At 50.3% G+C, this 17,242-nt stretch overlaps 2 protein-coding genes and 1 non-coding gene across 6 annotated transcripts; all 3 read right to left on the reverse strand.

Annotated features, from left to right (window-relative positions):
* Nucleotides 1-1,155: 1,155 nt before the first annotated feature.
* PTPN6 (protein tyrosine phosphatase non-receptor type 6) lies at nt 1,156-15,300 on the reverse strand. Of its 4 annotated transcripts, XM_015636664.2 has the most exons (16): nt 14,959-15,297; nt 14,674-14,775; nt 9,532-9,654; nt 9,031-9,225; nt 6,734-6,953; nt 5,859-5,975; nt 5,570-5,686; nt 5,074-5,170; nt 4,600-4,679; nt 4,353-4,502; nt 4,116-4,247; nt 3,685-3,839; nt 3,326-3,393; nt 2,799-2,950; nt 1,991-2,088; nt 1,156-1,883 (listed from the first exon to the last, which is right to left on the reverse strand). In XM_015636664.2, the coding sequence occupies exons 2-16, from the start codon at nt 14,685-14,687 to the stop codon at nt 1,775-1,777; spliced, it is 1,827 nt and encodes a 608-aa protein (XP_015492150.1). In that variant the 5' UTR covers nt 14,688-14,775; nt 14,959-15,297; the 3' UTR covers nt 1,156-1,774. The 4 variants fall into 4 exon arrangements, with proteins under 4 accessions (XP_015492150.1, XP_033372864.1, XP_033372860.1 ...); XM_033516973.1 differs by having other exon boundaries at nt 4,116-4,502; nt 14,674-14,772; nt 14,959-15,300; XM_033516969.1 differs by having other exon boundaries at nt 4,116-4,502; nt 14,959-15,300.
* A 719-nt stretch (nt 15,301-16,019) lies between these two features.
* On the reverse strand, nt 16,020-16,810 carry C1H12orf57 (chromosome 1 C12orf57 homolog). The gene is made up of 3 exons (XM_015636704.3): nt 16,685-16,810; nt 16,402-16,578; nt 16,020-16,321 (listed from the first exon to the last, which is right to left on the reverse strand). The coding sequence occupies exons 1-3, from the start codon at nt 16,740-16,742 to the stop codon at nt 16,173-16,175; spliced, it is 384 nt and encodes a 127-aa protein (XP_015492190.1). The 5' UTR covers nt 16,743-16,810; the 3' UTR covers nt 16,020-16,172.
* A 52-nt stretch (nt 16,811-16,862) lies between these two features.
* On the reverse strand, nt 16,863-16,924 carry LOC117245365. Its single transcript, XR_004500001.1, has one exon. It is a non-coding gene; the product is annotated as a U7 small nuclear RNA (small nuclear RNA).
* Between the last annotated feature and the right edge of the window lie 318 nt (nt 16,925-17,242).

Consider the following 17,242-nt stretch of genomic DNA (forward strand, 5'->3'; position numbering starts at 1 on the left):
TGGTTTAAAGTTTACTGGCAATCAGAGCCATAACTAATATCCATAGCTTGCAACATCAATGAAGCACAAATTCTTTGATCCAGCTTTGAAAATGCATTCTCAAATAATCATCCCAAAGTATTTGTGTGTAACAGATCTTATGTAAAGAAGAGTAGAGTGCTTTTGACAGTCTGTATTTCTTGATAGGCAATCAGGAAAGTTCTTCTTCAGACTAAGTTTTTTGTAGACCAGACATTATGGACACATTAAGCTCAGGCATTGGAACACATATGAGGTTCTCAGGAACCTTGTTCCACAAGATGTCTTCATTTTCAAGCTTCAGGTAGAGTTTAAGCTAACCCTTGGTATGCCTTGCTTTAGGCTGTGGCAGCTTTTTAACAAGGAAGACAATTGGATCCTGTCCTTTGAAGCTACCCAGGGGTCTAAGGCAAAGGTAGGTGTTTCCTTAGACTAGGATTTCAGCCCCTTCCCCATTGCTTAAAAGAGGATATTTGGCATCATGAAACACATGTCACTCCACCCATTTTTACTTCTGCTCCTTATTTCCGCCACTGCCTCTTTCCTGTTTCTTCCTCTAGTGGCAATGGGATTGCAAAGCCAGCTGGGGAATGCACATACAGGCCTATGGGCTCACAGGCTAAGGGAAGCTAAAGTCCAACACAGGGAAAGAGGGTCTGCTCACCAAGTGTCCTTTGTCTTCCAAACAACTTTCTTGCCATATCAAATGACAGCAAGCAGTGTCCGTCCTCCAATGCATTGTGAATAAATCATGGTGGGAAGGGGGCGCTGGAGGCCGTTGGACCAGGCTGCTGCTGGAAGTGGCACTGCCACCAGCATGAGGTCAGAGCAGCTGTGGCTTTGTCTGTTCACATATTGAAAACCTGCAAGTAAAATTTAGGTGCAAAAGCTGTGTCAGAGTTTGTCACACCTGACTTCCTGTGCTCAGGCTTCCCTAATGACCACCAACACTTGAGCCTCACAGCAAGGAACTGCCATAATTGGTCACAGCCTCTATTCAGAAGCCTGAAGGCAACATAAAATAAGAAAAACTTAAGCTGGAGCCATCCTTGTAAGTCTTTGCAGGTCTGCAAGTGAAATCAGGATTACAGCTAATACTCCAGAGAAATTAGAGAAAAAAAAACTTTTGGGACCTGGTAGTCAAACAAATACAAGTTTATTTACAAACAAAGAAGAAAATATAGCCATCACATCAAATTATGGTATATTTACAGCATCCAGGTGAAGGATGAGATAGAAAAAGGATATGAGGGGCAGAAGGTTGGTATTAAGGAAAGAGGAAGTCTGTTGAATTGCAGAGGAGCTGAGCTGAAACAGGCCAAAACCTCCATACTGAGGCTGAGGCTTCAGGAAACACAAACCAGCTAAACTCTTTAACTCACGGCAGTGGGCACAGATGTAGCTCCTGTGATGACCTTCCTTAGCTCTTCCCTGAGAATTCCACTGAAGCTGGCCCACCAAAGGTGAGTTTGGGGCCCGGTGCTCAGGGAGCAAGGAAAGGAGGGGCGTGACCTTTTCCTGCTAATGGATGATGAGGGGGCAGCAAGAGACTTTGCCTGCACAGGCAAGGGACCACAGAGTTGGTCAGCTGAGCTGAAAAGTGTTCTGGTTCACGGCACTGAAAGCTGGCATGGAAGAGAAGGGGAAGGCTTCGTTCCAGTCCAAGAGCAAGGAATGTGATACAGGCCAGCTGGGATGTGAGCTCCAGTCCTGCAGCCCAGGTTCAAACCCCTATGGGGCTATCTGCAGTGTATGATTACTTTTTCTTTAGTGAGCCTTTCAGCTTCTTCTCTGAGGAGCGTTGTTTCCGCACCTTCTCCTCCTTTTTCCCCAAGTTCTCATACACTGTTGACTCCTCTTTCTGCCTGTAAGACCACGGAAAAAGTGAGGGAGGTGAAAAAGCCAGCCAAGCCAGCAGGCAGACTTGCCAGAGGCAGGCAGAGCTGGGCCTCTGCTTTAGGTGAGCTCTTACTTGGAGGGTTTTCGTGAAACCTTGGGGTGTGCATTCCTCACTGCAGGGGGGTAGGCGATGTTCCCATACTCACACTCATTTGGCTTGCCTTTCTGAGACTGCAGGAGGGAAAAAACAGGCTTAGAAGAGTGTGGTCTGAGAGATGCATTTGAGGCACTGTGGAAGAGTTCTGGCTGTTAAACCCCATTTTGCCAGAATCTCAGTGGAAGCTGGTGGATTGCTGAAGTGCCTGGGCTCAGCACACTGCCAGAGGTGAGCAGCAGCTGCAAATGCAGCCTTGGATAGGAGGTAACAGTGGGGCAACAAATCTCTGGAGGCACTAGAACACCTAAAAGTGCCAAATTTCAGCTAAAGAATATTAAAACAGCAGGAGTTACAGTATGCTGCCAGAGGCTACAAGGAGAGAGAGAAGACACCACTTATCAAATAGCAGGAAAAGATCTTGCAGCTGCAAAACTGGGATGTGAAAGACAAAGAGGAAAGAAGAGGCAGGGAAAGTCTTTGATAAGACTAAATTTGTAACAAAACAGCACTTGGTGATGTTATTCAGAACATAGTTGATGTAATTGCATTAAAATTTAACTGCTGTCAAGCAGTTCAGAAGGGATTGGTACTTGAGCTGCTAATGAACTTGTCCCCTGAATTTAAAAGTCTCAAAGAGAGGAACAGGGACACAGATCTTACTGCACCATTGTAGTCTGTGTAAGTTTCAGTGTTAGCTTAAAGCTTGTGAAACAAGCTCTTGGGCTCAGAGCCAGCACCATGCAGGGCTTAGACTCACAGGGCAGTAGAGCCCCTTTTCTCTCACCTGGATAACTTCCAGCTTTTTCTTGGTTGCTTCTATGAACTGGCAGATGGCCATGTAGATGAACTTGTACTGGGCCTCCGTCTGCACCATCCCAGATCGCTGGGCCCTCACCATCTGGATGGTCTTCTGGATGTCAATGTCACAGTCCAGCCCTAGCAAGGAGCACCAGAAAAGCTTATGGACATGTTCACTGCCCCCTCTCCCAGTTCTCTACCAAAAGCAGCCACAGTGGAGGACATCAAGAAGTTTCCACCTCTTTCCATACTCTTTATTCTATCATCCTATCTCTCCCCCTGCTCAGTATCTTCCAAAGATAGTGGCCTTGGAGGAAGAGCCAAAGCTCAGGGAAGGCTGACACCATAAGGAGTGGATATGGTACAGAAATCCAGCAGAACAACTTTCTTCAGGTCATGGCAGGATCTTCTCCCACTGGTATCTGATAGTTTTCATCCCTTTGCAGCTGATCTTAAAGGCAAAGCCCTACTGGGTAGTCCAGTTCATTTTGAAATCCTTTGGGGTCCTCTTACCCTTGGTGGAGATTGTTTCCACTATCATATCAATGACGATGATAGTCCCAGTGCGGCCAATCCCAGCACTGCAAGGAGAAGACAAGCGGTGGTCAGAGCAAGACAGCTCCTGAAACAAAATGCAGCTGCTTCTGGGGAAGTATGTGGCTCGTAGCAGCTGTTCAGCAATGCCACAAAAGTCACGGGTTCAACAGTAGGGAGTTTGGTGTGGGGGCAGAAGAGGAAAAAGCGAACATTGGCACTGGCATATGCTTCACTCACAAGTCCTGGGGTACAGCTGGAAGCAGCAGGACAGACTTTCTGTATCTCACCCTAGATAAGGGATGGAGGGTGCTTCAAACTCCAGCCTCTGTACTAACCTGCAGTGTACCACAATAGGCCCTGCGTTGGGGATGCTCTCTTGCTTCTGGTTTATCTGGTCGAGGAAGCTGAGGACTCCTCCTGGCTCACTGGGTACACCATGGTCAGGCCAGCTCAGGTACTGGTAGTGCCAGATCTCACGCACAGCCTTGCCCTGAGAAAAGCAAAAACACCTCCCTGGTAAAACTGCAACCCAGCCCTCTCCCTGGCCTCTCTTCCAGGGAGAGGCAAGTCTGAAGCCAGAGAGTGTCTCCTGCACACTTCTTGGTGATTCCACCAGTGTGATTCCAGCCCAAACCAAGTGAGAACAGCAGCCCCAAGAATGATAAAACAGCAGCATCATCACAGCACCCAGCAGTTCCCAGGTTTAGGTGTATGGTGGCTGCTAGACCCAGGGGTTGGATGGCAGCCCTTGGTCAGACACACTCACGTTATCCTTCGGGCACACACAGAGGTGCCGGAGTTTGTACTCCAGTGCATCGTGCTCCCCAGTGTTCTGCACAAGGTAGGGACCGTACTCCTTCGTGCTGCCCAGCTCTGGCCAGTAAGGCACACATTTGTTCTGTGTGGGCAGAGAGGTCAGGGTGAGGATGATCAGAAGGTAGGAGAGAGAAAAAGCAGAGCAATGGTTGAAAGGGAAAAGAGACACCTCCAGACTGCTACTCACCCGGCCTTTTTCTACCTCCCGTGTTGTCATCACAATAATGCGCGTGTTCTCCTGCCACACCATTTGCCACAAGTCATTGACTGTGGCATCCAGGCAGCCCTGGCTGGCGATGTAGGTCTTGGTGCACTCATCTGGGCTGATCAGGGTGTTCTGAGTGTGGACAGAGGAGGGTCAGGAGGGCTGCAGGAGCAGGCAAGCCTTCCCCTGCTTTGTGTTTGGGCACACAGCCATCTTTCAAAAATCTCACCTTGACATAGTTGGCATTGATGTAGTCAGATCCAGGTATATTTGGGTCCCTTCCCTGGAGGATGACTCTGGAGTGATCAACTGGGGGTGAAGAGAAAGAATGAACAGTGCAATGAGATACTCCATGCACAGCCACACGGAGCTCCCTCACTGCCCCATACCACCTCAGTCATCATTCCCAGCGCATGCCTTGTATCCTCAGCTCTCCCTCTCTGGGTTCAGACCAATCTCACTCTGTCCTCCCATCTCTCTGTCTCTGTGATGGACCACAGAAGCTAATGAGTCCAATGCAACCCTCCCTCCTTCCTTCAAGGACAGGAAAAAGCTGTGACTTCCCTCATCAGCTCTTCAATCCTCAGTGTAACACCTTGTAACCTGCTCTGGAGGATGGAGTGGGCTGAGGCAGGGATGGCTTGGACAGCTCTTCATTACCTGTGTCTATTTGTTTCTTTTATAGTGGAGAAGCAAGACTCACAAGGCAGTATGTTCTTGTATCGGTTCTTGCTCTTATTTTCAGGTCTCTGGCCCTCATGACGGTCAAACAGGTGCTTAGCTTCCTGTTTTTGCAGGCTCTGAGAGCAGAAGAAAGAACAGTCATGGCAAGGTCACAATGTATGACAGGGGAGGTGGGCACTAGGAGGCCCTAGGTGGCTCTGATGACACGTGGGCATGCTGTGGGGGAGCAGAGAAGTGAAAACTAAACCTAGACTTGAGAAGTCCAAGGTCTGTGCCTTTACTGTCTTGGTGACTCACTCTCCCAACCATAAAAAAGCATATTTCTACCTCACTGGGTTTAGTTAAAGGTGAGACTCACTTCCCAGGGGAACTGGTTCCAAATACAGACTTCTTTCAGAAATAAATTGACAAGACACACAAGAACTTTGTGAACAGGAAGAAATCAAGGATGGAGAATGAGATGGTGCATGCAAAATTCCCAAAAAGCCAAATAATGTCCCCCTGCAGTTTCTTACATCAAATTCCTCCCAAAATCCAGCCTTGGATGTCTCCTCAGAGAGACCTGTCTTCTTGTTCAGTTCCTGCACTCTGTTCTCAATGTCAGCAGCATTCACCCTTGTAGCATAGTAGGGCTGGGGATGAGAAAACACAATAGGTGAGAGTGAAAGAGAGTAAGAGATGCTGCTGGAGAGCAAAGTGTCCTCTGTGCACCATGGGATAAAAGGAGCAAAGGGACACAAAGCAGAAACAAACAGCAAATCAGTCCCTCCAAAGGACCCCTAAAAACCAGGAAACTGGACTTACCTGCTTCAGGTACACAAAGGAACCAGACATCTCCTCAATTCCAATCTTCTTGAAGTGCTCCACCAGATCTGCCAAGCTGTCAAACATTTCAGCACCTCCAACTGTGTAGCGTCCATTCTAAACAGAGGAAGAATGTGTAATGGCTCATTCATAACAGAATCATGGAATAGTTTGGGTTGGAAGGTATCATAAAGGGCAGCTAATTCCAAACTCCCTGCCATGGGCATGGACACCTTCCACTAGACTGGGCTGCACAAAGCCTCCTCCAGCCTTGCCTCAAACACTTCCAAGAATGGGGCATCCACAGTTTCTCTGGGAAACCTGTGCCAGTGCCTCACAATAAAGTATTTTTTCCTAATATCCCATCTATACCTGCCCTCTTTCAGTTTCAAAGCATTCCCCCTTGCTCTATCACTCCATGCCCTTGTAAATAGTCCCTCTCCAGCTTTCTCAGGAGCCTCCTTTAGGTACTGGAAGGTGCTGTACCATCTCCCCAGGGCTTTCTCCAGGCTGCACAGCCCCCATTCTCTCCACCTATCCCATAGACAAAGCTGATGACACTCAAGAAAAAGGCAATGCTGGGGTGCAGATCCATAGGCACCACCCTGCACCATCTAGGAAAGCATTTCCTCTGGCAGGGAAGTCAGAGTTTGCTGTGAGCATGTGGAGTTCATGGCACAGCGCTCTCAATATAAGTGCTCTCAGTGATCAAAGCCCTGAGAAGGTGTATTGCCCTGCAATCTCATTTAAAGGTCAGCTGCATTCTCTCCTTGGAATCTTCTCATCCCACATGAAAGAAATAGGAGATATTGTGACAGCGATTTTGGTAACATCCATCAGACCACTGCCTCTCCTTCTGCCCTCCCTCTGCTCACCTCACACATGATCTTGATGTGTGTGACTTTGAGACGGGTCCCAGAGGCACCAGTTGCCCCAGCTGGAACATCAGACCCAGGTTTAGGCTGGTCAGTGAGGACAGACAAGACAAAGTCCCCGGGTTTGCTGAGGCTCTCCCGCACCAAGAAGGTCCAAGGAGTAGCTTTGGCCTGGAGCAGTGACTCAGCTGCAGGGCCTGACAGATGCCCATGGTACCACCTAAGAATAAACAAGAGAGGGTCAAAAAAGAGGTGGAGATGCAGAAAGTGGATGCCCTTGAGCTGATTAGTGAAGAACAGCAATACTGGGGAAGGATGAGGGAGGAAGAAAGGAAGGGGGAGACAGAGGAAGGAATAAGAGAGGGAAGGAGGAACAGGATCTTGGGAAAAGCAGATGAGACCAAAGATGGCCAGAAGAGGAAAGTGCAAGGGATGAGGTGGAGACAGAAGGGATGTAGGGAGCAGAAGACTGGTACCAGAGGACACAGTGGGAAAACACCAAGTGTAATCCATTGTGTGACACACGCATAGGCACCAGTAAACCTGCGCCTGGCACAGGTAAAACTGCCTGGAACACCAGTTGGGAGATGGTAGTCTGTGTGTTTCAGCACCTCACAGTATTATTTGGATTGTTGCTTTACTGCTGCAAGGGGCTCTCCAAACTCAAGCACCAGGGAAATAAAAATAAGCCCCCACTGAGTTAGAAACTCTCCCATCCAATTTAGCAGCACCCAGATGGTTGTGTTGAGATCAGATCCATTAAAGAACCATTCCAGCAACTCCTCTTTCTGAAACTCAGTCATCTCTTCACTCAAAGGATAATTCCCATTCTCTGGGCACAGCACACTGCAGCAATCACCCTGGCCACAGGAGTGAGCACCAGGAGCTTATCCATGTGCACATTCCTGTCCTCAATGCAAACACTCAGCAGCTCCTCCTAGCAGAAGGTCAGGATCATCCCCATTTGACCAAGGTGTTCCTGCCTTGCCATGGGGATGTGGGAACAGATTTACTTCCCAAGGAGCAGCTAACAGGGAGGGCCTGGTATGGTACTGGTGAACTTCACATTGTTAGGGGGGATATTTGTTCCTAAGAACTGAGATGGAGTTCAGGAGGCCACAGCCCAGTCATGGAGGCAGCTGGGGCATTCATTCATTCATTCTCCCCTGCATCTGGTCAGAGCAAGGGGTTGCTCCACAGACAACAAGAGGTTCACACCGTTATTGGCGCCAGCAAGCAACTTTTGTTGACCCTCACTTCACGCACTGCAAGAAGCAGCTGGTGACTCTTGGTGCATGATTGTCATTAATTTCTGAACCTCTTCTCAGAGAACTGTTCAGCCACCATGGCTGAAGATGCCACCTTGGGATTGGTTGGGCCCTCCTGCTCATCAAAGAGGTCTCCCAGCCTCTCCTCCACAGGTAGGATGGGGTTAATGGGTCCCATTCCTCCCTCCCCCAGCAAAGCCCAGCTTTTCAAAGCCACGTGACGGAAAATCACTTGGGGAGAGTGAGAAGAGCTTTTGTAAGAGCCTGAAGGGGGAGGGGGTAAGTTTCCAACCGCAGAAGGAAGGGAGGAAACTGCAGGGCCACGATGCAATGGCCTTGACTGGAGAGGACAGCCAGCAACAGACCTGCCCCTCTGCAGCCTGACCCCAGAGCAAGCTGGGCTGTACCCTGATGTTTCAGCTCAGGGCATCTCTGCTCCCCAGCTCCAGGTGCCCAAGGAGGACCTGTGCAGAAAGGACTTCTCCACCCCAGAGCAGGGTATGACACCTCCCCTGAGCTGCATCAAAGGGCCTGAAAGGAAAACACAAGGGCAAAACCACCTGATTTGATTTAGGAACTTGGTGTCAGAGACACACGCAAAGTGGGGACAGGAAGGAGACTAAGCAGGCCAGGAATAGCAGGGGAACATGGTCCTGCTCTCAGCTATGTGAGTCACCCAGGCCTAGAATAATCAAGGAGATCTGGGGCAAGACTGAGAGCTTCCACACAACATGTCTCTCCACAGACCACTGCAGACCCACAGCGGACACCACAACCTTTGCTTTCAGAAACAGCATATAAATAGCAAAGGCTACCGGAAACCAGAAGTAAAAATAGAGCCCTATTAGGTCTGCTGTGATGGATCAAGGTATGCACAGCTATTCCTGGGGATGCTGCCCCCATGGACACATAGGAGGTTAAGAAAGGAGGCACTTTCTGCAGGATTTGCTCTGGGGATGCAGGCAGGACAGAAAGGAGGCCATGAAACATCTCATCACAGACACAGCAGCTGCCTCGCTGTCCCTGTACCTCTCTGTTGTGGGGTCAGAACAGTTGAGCGGGTATCGCAAGTCGATGATGGTTCCATCTTTGTCCTGCAGCGAGCCCTGTTGCTGTGTGTAGTACTCCACCAGTTCTGACAAGGTGGCAAACTTCTCCCCTCCATACAGGTCATAGAAATCCCCAGTATTCTGGATGCGGATGTGGGTTACCTGATCACCAACCCTGGGGAATAAAGCACAGGGCAGTCCAATGAGGTGGTTGGAAAAGGGGCAGAAAAGTGTCCTGCACTACTTCCCACCATGAAAGCAGAGCAAACCGTGCCCATGGAGATGACTGGAAAGAGAAGTTCCTTGGGCAACTTGAGGGAAGCTCTAGAATATGCTGGGAAGCTGAGGTTGTTTTACAGCTTGAAAAGAACTCAAAGGAATAGAGATAGGATGAAGAAGATGCCACAGGACATGTGAGGATCTAGGCAATCTGTGTGTATGTAACACTGCAAAGACAGAAGCTGGGGTTCAAGTTACTTACCGGACTGAAAGAGAAAAATCCCCCTGATTCCTCCGACTGGGTCTGGCCAGGAAGCTCCCATGGACACCTCGTCCCTTCAGTAAGGCTTCAGCTTCCAGCCCACTCAGGTCACGGTGAAACCACCTAGCAGAGAAAATAAAGCAAGACCAAGTGAATAAAATAGGCCAGGCACTACTGTGGAGATTTGTAGAGTGAAGAATGGTCCCTGATTGGCATCCCTAATAAAAGCCAGCAGCAGCATTCCTTCCTGCCTGATGCCTCCCCCAGTCTATGGATGGTTCCCACAGAGAGAAGGCTTCCAGGGCCATCCTTGCCCTGATCCACCCTACTTCCCTGGTCCCATTCCTTACACACACAGACATCTCAGACCCTCTTACCTCACCATTGTGGAGGGAAAAAGAAGAGGCGGCCAAGTGGCTGCCACCAAAGCAACCCAAAAAACTCAGAGGAAAAATCAGTTTGCGCTGGAAAGGAAAGGGAAGTCGGAGCTCTGTGCCGGGGCACCCAATGCCAAACTGCTCCTGTGCCTCCTGGGAGCTGGCCATGTATCTCTCCTGGAGTCTGCTGTCAGTCCATTCAGACCTTCTCTATCCACCTTTTCCTTGGTCTCTGGCCCGCTGTGCACTGCTGCCGGGCACAGGCAGGTGCGAGCCCGTACACAGCGGGGCACGCGCGGCTCCGGGAACAGGAAGCGCTCTGAGCCATCCACTCCGCAGCCCCAAGCTGCTTTGCATACACTTCTGCTTCTCCTTTTGTGTCTTTCCTCCCCATAGCCCCTATTATTTTTGGGTCCCTGTCGTTAGCACACCAGGGCTGACTCTTTGCATACATCTTGGGTTCTGGCTGTGTTCACAAAACTCAGATCTGCACGTCCTCTGTTCCTCTTTTTCTCCAAAAGGCCAATGAGCAACATAAATGGTCCCAAATGTCCTACATGCTCTGTACAGGCACAAGGGGGAATCCGTGTGAATCCAGAGCTTCAGACTTCAAGGTCCAGGCTAGTGCTCTGAGCACAGCAGTGCCAGCCTGCCACGGGATGGGACTCACACAGGCATTGGTAGCTCAGAAGGGATGGGGAGGTTGGAAGAGGGTGGTGAAGCTGCCCAGGAAGACAGGCAGAGACCAGGACAAACAGCTGCTACCTACAGAGAGCCCACACAGCACTGAGGGAGCAGTGTCGAGGACCTTCAAAATCCCAGCACCCCATACCTCAGCCAAAGCTGACAATCTGGACAGCCAGGTACAAAAAGAAGGAAAACCATTCCAGTCACCTAGCTGCATCCAACTGTGGCACATGACTGCCCTGCCCACAACACTGGCTTCCAGGTCTGCAGGTCTGGTTAAAGAATGGGAGCTAAGCAGTGGCCTAAGAGCGCAATCCAGCTGGCAAAGGAGCCTGATTTTTCCCTGGGGCCATCTCAGCTACCCTGTGTGGTGTGGGCAGCAGCAAGAGCCTTGATCATTTCAAGTACCAGCAGCTGCAGACTTCCCCACACACCACCAGACTGGGAAATCCTGAAAAAAGATGAACAGGCTGCTAGCTAGACCTAGACAAAAACTCGTGGCCAAGACAGAAACCAGCAACAAAGGGAAGTACAGGAAAGACGAGTGGGAAGCTAAACTTCATTGCTAGAAAGGCAACCCAGGCACCTACAACAGCTTCCTTAGAAATGCTTCTGGTTTCATGCACATGGTGAGCTGGGGTGCAGTGAGCTGCAGGCAGCCAGAGGTACTGACTTAGAACTGATATTAAAAACTAAGGAGATTTCAACTGCATAGAACCAACTCAAGGGAACAACTGCACAAAATTGTAGAAGTTGCACCTGAAAGACCTAAATCAGTCTAGTAGGAACAAGAAACAAGTGTTTTTTATAGCTAACGGAGAAAAGGCAGGAACTTCCAGGGAGAAGCCCCAAAAAATAATTCAGGATATCAAAAGAATATTAGAGTATGCTAAGTCAGTATGAAGCCATGGAAGACAAAACCCAAAGCTTAGGCACCCCTGTGCCCTACATTGACTGAAGGAGAAAATCTGTCTGAGATCCAACTGAACATTAGTTGGACACAAGGGAACAGGGAAAGAACAAGGTAGCCAAGAGCCCAGACCAGAATAAGAAGGGGTAAGAGAGCACTTATCACATGTAACTCAGTATCCTCCAGAAGGACAAACCACAGGGTGTAGTGTAATATCTTGAAATTATTTTTGTGGACACAAATCCCGTATCACATAATTTACAGGATGAGTTTATGCTTCTCCTTGCTTTCATTTTAAGAAAGGAGTGGATGCATGCAGCTGCCCTGATGTCTTTGATCTGGGCCATCTAATTAAAAACTACCAGTAAGGGAGGGAAATGTCACCCTAGAGAAGCCATCAGTTGGTATCTTCGAGGTTGCTCTCCCAAATGGCTGCAGCATGGAACAGCTGAGCCACTAAATATAATAGGACTATAATTGAGCCACTAAAACACTTTTTTAATATAATTAAGAGGTCAAGAGATTTCAGCAAAGAGACTACTCTTACACTGTTTGGCTTTACAGGTGTTAGAACCTCATCTTGTAAATCCCTCATGGAACCAGGCCACAGCTAGTGCAGTAATAAATTTACAGCACAAGATAAATGAAATAGCTAATTAAAAGACACACACATCTGGATTGCTGCAAGAAAAAAAAAAAAAGGCCCTGAGAAACTGGAAAGGATCCAGCATAATGCCACTAATGCAATGAAGAGCCTGAAGCATAGTAGAGAGCAAGCTGGGTTTTTATTCAGCTTTAAGAAAAGATGCTTAAGGAGGGATTTAACATTTGTCTGCGACTACCTAAAAGGGGCTGTGGGGTTTTAGACACAAATGAGTCAGGTACTTTTTTGTGGGACACAATAAAAGGACAAGAGGCAACAGGCATCACTTGCAGCAAGGGAAATTCTGATTAGGCATCAGGAAAAACTGCACACATGCTCGTTCCCCCGCAAGGGAAGTTCAGCACTTGCCACAGATCCCCAGAGCAGCTAAGCAATCTCCACCGTGGCAGGTGTCAGGACTCACCCAAACAAGGCCCTGAGCCACCTGAGCTGGTTTTGGGGCAAGCTCTGCTGTGAGCAGGGGGTGAGACGAGCCAATCAAGAGGTCAAAATGATTGTCAAAGGAAGAGCAGAAAGAAAGATTATGTACAGAGTTTCTTTTGCTCTTGTACTTCCTAAGCCTCCATTATCAAGTACTTGTAGTCAACTGTCAAACACATAACAAATTTTGAATCCTTTGGCAAAGAGTTTCTTTGCTCAGTTACAGAAACATGCCGTCCTTTGACTCACTTATAACCTGCTCCCTGCCTCTTTTTTAACACCTGGTTGTTGTAAAGAAAGGAAAGTCATGGGGTGATTCCTGTTTCTTCCCCCCTGCTCTAAGCTGCTTGTGGTAAAGGACCTGAAACATCCATGTCCATCCTCAACTCTTTGCCAGGCTGAAGACTCCAGCCCTACTAAGGGGTTCTTTTTGGACAGAACTATTCTACACCTCTGACCACCTCTGCTGTCCCTCTAAGATAATTCCAATTCTGGCATCTTGATCTGGAGATAATAGTGAAGGTGGGCACAGAACCGCGGCGTTCACAATGCTGGTGAGTCACGGACAGCGATGACTTCTGATGTTCACCACAACCAAGCATTCAGCTACCAATTGCATGGACTTCTATAATCAAAGTCTCGCTCCAGAAAGGTTACAATTAGTTCACAGTCATTGTTTTATATGCAATTCTTTTATTATTTTTCTGTATGAACACTGTTTTACATAAGCCTTTTCATCTGCTGTTCTACTGCCCACTCATCCACTGCCGTTAGGTCTTTCCGAAATTATTCACAAGTCAACTCCCACCTTATTGTCCTGAATAACTTTCTACCATCATCCAATTTCCTCACCTCACCAAGCTGTATTCCCAGGTCACTTGGCAATACTCAACAGTGTGTATTTCAGATTAAGCCCCTGTGATCTGACCACTGATAACTCCCCTTTGCTGTAAAAATGAGATGTTAATTCCCACCTTCTATTTACTATTCTCTAGTAATTCTTTACTCAAGAAAACCCATTTGTTTGTTTTTTGGTTTAAATGCCATGATCTCAGCCTTATTTAAAGACTTTGATGGGAAAATCTTGTCAAATTCTTTAAATCAAATCAAACTGTACTGGCCAGACTTGCCTTATCCACAAGCTTGCTAAGTCACTCAAAACCCTCCAGTTTTACAGGACCATATTTGCCTTTACAAAAGCAGGTGCTGGCACTTTCTTCAATACCACATTAATTGCTTTCCCCATTATACTGTGTGCTCTCTTGCTCAGATAATGACTTTTGCATTCCATGCTTCCCTCACATTTGGGGGGAGCTAATTTGGAGCCTTTTTGAGAATGAGCATTGCATTTGTTACTTCTAAATCTGAGCCCTGAGATGATTTCAGACAGGAGGTTTTGCTGTTCTCTACAGAACTCCATTGTAGTTCAGACATCAGTGCAGAGCAAAGGCTGCCTGGGAATGGGCAGATGGACCATCTTCCTGTGACTTGCCAAAGCCACATGCTCTCCACCAGGCCATGGGGCTCCAGGACAGTGCTGGACCACTGTGGTTGCCCAAATTCTTACCAGAGAGTAATGCCAGTGTGAATCCCATTTCCTGACACCCTGCCACGGCAGTCTCCAGAGCAAGGTGCCTGTTTGGACTGACTGTGGGGATTCTATGTCCCACTCTTCATTCCTTAAAGGGCTAGAAAGACTGCAGCAAATAAAGGAATAACCAGGATTTAAAAGTCCAGGCAGCTGACATCTCCCTCTGCAAAACCCTTCAGAGAAGCTGCAGCTGCAGGGTGGCAGCAAAACTGCAGCAGACTGGACATCACAAACGCTGCTTGCTCGTTAACAAAGTGAGAAGGAGCAACAGCAGCAATATAAAGCACAGAAAGCTCCAATCTTCTGGCTACCCTTACCAGAGGGCAGGCCCTCTGGCTCCCTGTAATAGGCAGCTCCTATTGGAAAGTGGAGCACTTCCAATAGGAGCTTTCTTTTCTTTTTTCTTTCCACTTTCCCTTCTGTGCCTGATTCCTACTGCTGATACTTTTACAACTCTTGTTTTCTTGCCCTATCTAGCATTCACAGCACTCACCCACGGGATGGCATCAGGGTCTTGTCTCTCAGATCCCCACTGATGGAGGACTGACAGGAGCTGGTGGAGGAAGTACCACAGCCCTCAACCAAGGGGGTCCTACTAAAGAAAATAAAGCAATATTGGAATTACCAAGAAAGGCTCTTGAGACGGATTTGGGAGAGAGATCAAAGACCTTGACAGAGGAGAGGTGGCCTGGCACCCTCCCGGCAGGGCTGGATGCTCATGGCGGTGCTGGAGCAGCAGCTGGCAGTGCTGGCGGCTGCAGCACCTCCCGTGACTCACCTGAGCCTGATCCGCACAGGCAAAGCCCCGACCTCCGCCTGCTCCCAGGCGGACTAAGAAGAAGGTAGCTCCAGGTCAGGCAAACTTCAGGCCTCAAGCTGAGGGCTTAATTTTCACCATTTGCAAAGCACTTCCTGGACTGTAGTTAATGAATAATCAGAGGGGTGGGGGAAGGCCAAGGCCAGGCTCGGAGAGGTAGATGGAGACGGAAGGGACCGACTGCTCTTCCTGCTTCCCATCCACTGAGCTCACGCCCTCGCTGGCTGCATTCCTGCCCGGTTTGTAACTCAGAGCACAGAAGGCAGAACCCGACGCAGCTTCCTCACACCTGGCTTGCAGCTCCCTGCTCTCCCAGGCTCCTTCACTTGCAGCCTTTTTCCCCCCACCCCGCCGCCAAAGACCTCAATTCTTCCACGGGCAACAGCGGCAAACGGCAGGAGGCTGCAAGCGGACATACCCGATGTTCCTCTGAATCACACTGGAAAGAAAACATTGTGAAGGAGCAAGGTTGCACCACTAGGTTGATCCCTCTGCAGTCCAAAAAAACGTGAGATAAAAATTTTATATTGTTTATGTTGTTCTAATCCAGGCTGCAGCCAAATGGGGCAAGGCCAGCCCTCCCACGCTCAGCCGCTCCCTGCTGCATCTCTGTGCTGCCTTTTTCACTAAGGATAATGTGCTGGATTGCACATCCAGCCATAAAACAAGGCAGCCACATGCACTGCAGGCAAAGTAAATTATCACTGACCCTGCTGGGGATAGGGGCCTCAATGGCATTTACAGCACCTGCTGTACTGACTGGAACAGTACTAGATCGTGTTGAGGGACACATTTCCTAGCATGCTTCAAACAGCACATCTGAAAACGCTTGCCCTTGTAAAGTGCTTAACACCTGTGTCTCTCTGATATCAGGTCCTAGGGCTTCACACCGAGGCTCTGCACAAACCTTTCTGCAGAACGTGGACTCCCAAAACAGCATTTCAAGTGCAAGGCAGAGAGCACTGCTGAACCTGCCTCTGCAGCAGGGAGCAGCACTGCTGAGCTCATTCATAAAACACGGGCATTTTCAACACAGGTTTTATTCACGAGCAACACACGAGCGGGCACGAAGCATCCCATTCCTTCCAGGTCCGTGTCTCCCTTGTTCAAGTGCCCCGCACCCAGGGCTGACAGGACCTGCACCTCGGAAGGAGCACCGGGAGAACTCCGAGGGCTCAGGAGGCAGCAACTCCGCCGGTGCCGGCCCCGTGCGGCGGCAGCGTCATGGGCGGCAGGAACATGGCCTTGAGCTTTCCCGACATGCTGGCGATCTCCGGGTCCTGCGACTCGTACGACTTGATCAGCCGGGCGAACTTGAGGACGCCTGCAAGAAAATGGGGTGGGCGGGACGCCCCGCTGCCCCGGCGGGCCCGGAGCATCCCGCCCGGCGGGGGAACAACCCACCTTCGCCGTCGCTGCTGAACCCGTAGGCCTTGATCACGTCCTGCTGGATCTGGGTGGCCACGGGCAGGAGGAACTGCAGCATCTTGCCCATGTCGTTGCAGGCGTTGTCCCGAGCCTCCTCCATGCGCTGCGCGTTCTCGGGCGCCCCGAACGCCTTGATCACCTCGGCCAGCACCGCTGCGGGACACGGGCACTCAGCCGCCCGCCGGCCTCCCGCATCCAGCTACGCCGTACGGGCACTCCGCCGCCGGCCCGCCCGGGACACGGAACCTCCGGCACTCACCCTTCGCCTGTTCCGCGCTCAGCGCCGGCGGCACCGAGGGCTGCGCGGAGGCCGCCATGGGGCGCGGCGGGGCGACCGCGGCTCCGGTCCCGGACGGACGGGCAGCGGCCCCAGCCCGGCGCGGCCCGAGCGCGCCTGCGCCTCCCCGCCCCGTTCTGCCATTGCACCGCTGTCAGGGGGCGGCTTCCCGCGGGCGCGGGAAACCTTACTGGACAAATTCTAAAAGAGCTGAAATCACTGCCGGGATTTCCGCCCGCGCGAGGGCCCCGTCCGGCCCGACCCACCCAGCGTGAGGGCGAGGGCCGCTCTTCTCGTGTGTTCCCTCCCCCGCGGGCCCCCGAACCGGCGCCACCCCGTCGCCCCGATCCGCGCCGATACCGGCGGCCTCCGCCGCCACCGAACGGGCCCCGCCGCACCGCCCGGACCGTATGCAAATTCCTCACTTCTCATTGGCCCGCGGCGCGCACGCCCCGCCCCTCCCTGCCCAGCGGCTCCGCCGCGCCTTTCCCGAGGCGGATCCCACCTCCATCCTCTCCCGGGAGTGTTTCTGCCCTTCCC

The sequence above is a fragment of the Parus major genome, chromosome 1 (assembly GCF_001522545.3).
Source record: "Parus major isolate Abel chromosome 1, Parus_major1.1, whole genome shotgun sequence".
In the NCBI taxonomy this organism is placed as follows: domain Eukaryota; kingdom Metazoa; phylum Chordata; class Aves; order Passeriformes; family Paridae; genus Parus; species Parus major.

Coding starts and splice junctions, on each gene's coding strand:
- PTPN6 (XM_033516973.1), bottom strand. Junction 6,954..9,030: donor TCTGACCCCACAACAGAGAG/GTACAGGGACAG, acceptor GTTTATTCTTAG/GTGGTACCATGGGCATCTGT. Junction 3,840..4,115: donor GTGTGTGCCCGAAGGATAAC/GTGAGTGTGTCT, acceptor TGCTTTTCTCAG/GGCAAGGCTGTGCGTGAGAT.
- C1H12orf57 (XM_015636704.3), bottom strand. CDS start 16,742: ATGGCGGCCTCCGCGCAGCCCTCGGTGCCGCCGGCGCTGAGCGCGGAA. Junction 16,579..16,684: donor GAGCGCGGAACAGGCGAAGG/GTGAGTGCCGGA, acceptor CGTGTCCCGCAG/CGGTGCTGGCCGAGGTGATC. Junction 16,322..16,401: donor GTTCAGCAGCGACGGCGAAG/GTGGGTTGTTCC, acceptor ATTTTCTTGCAG/GCGTCCTCAAGTTCGCCCGG.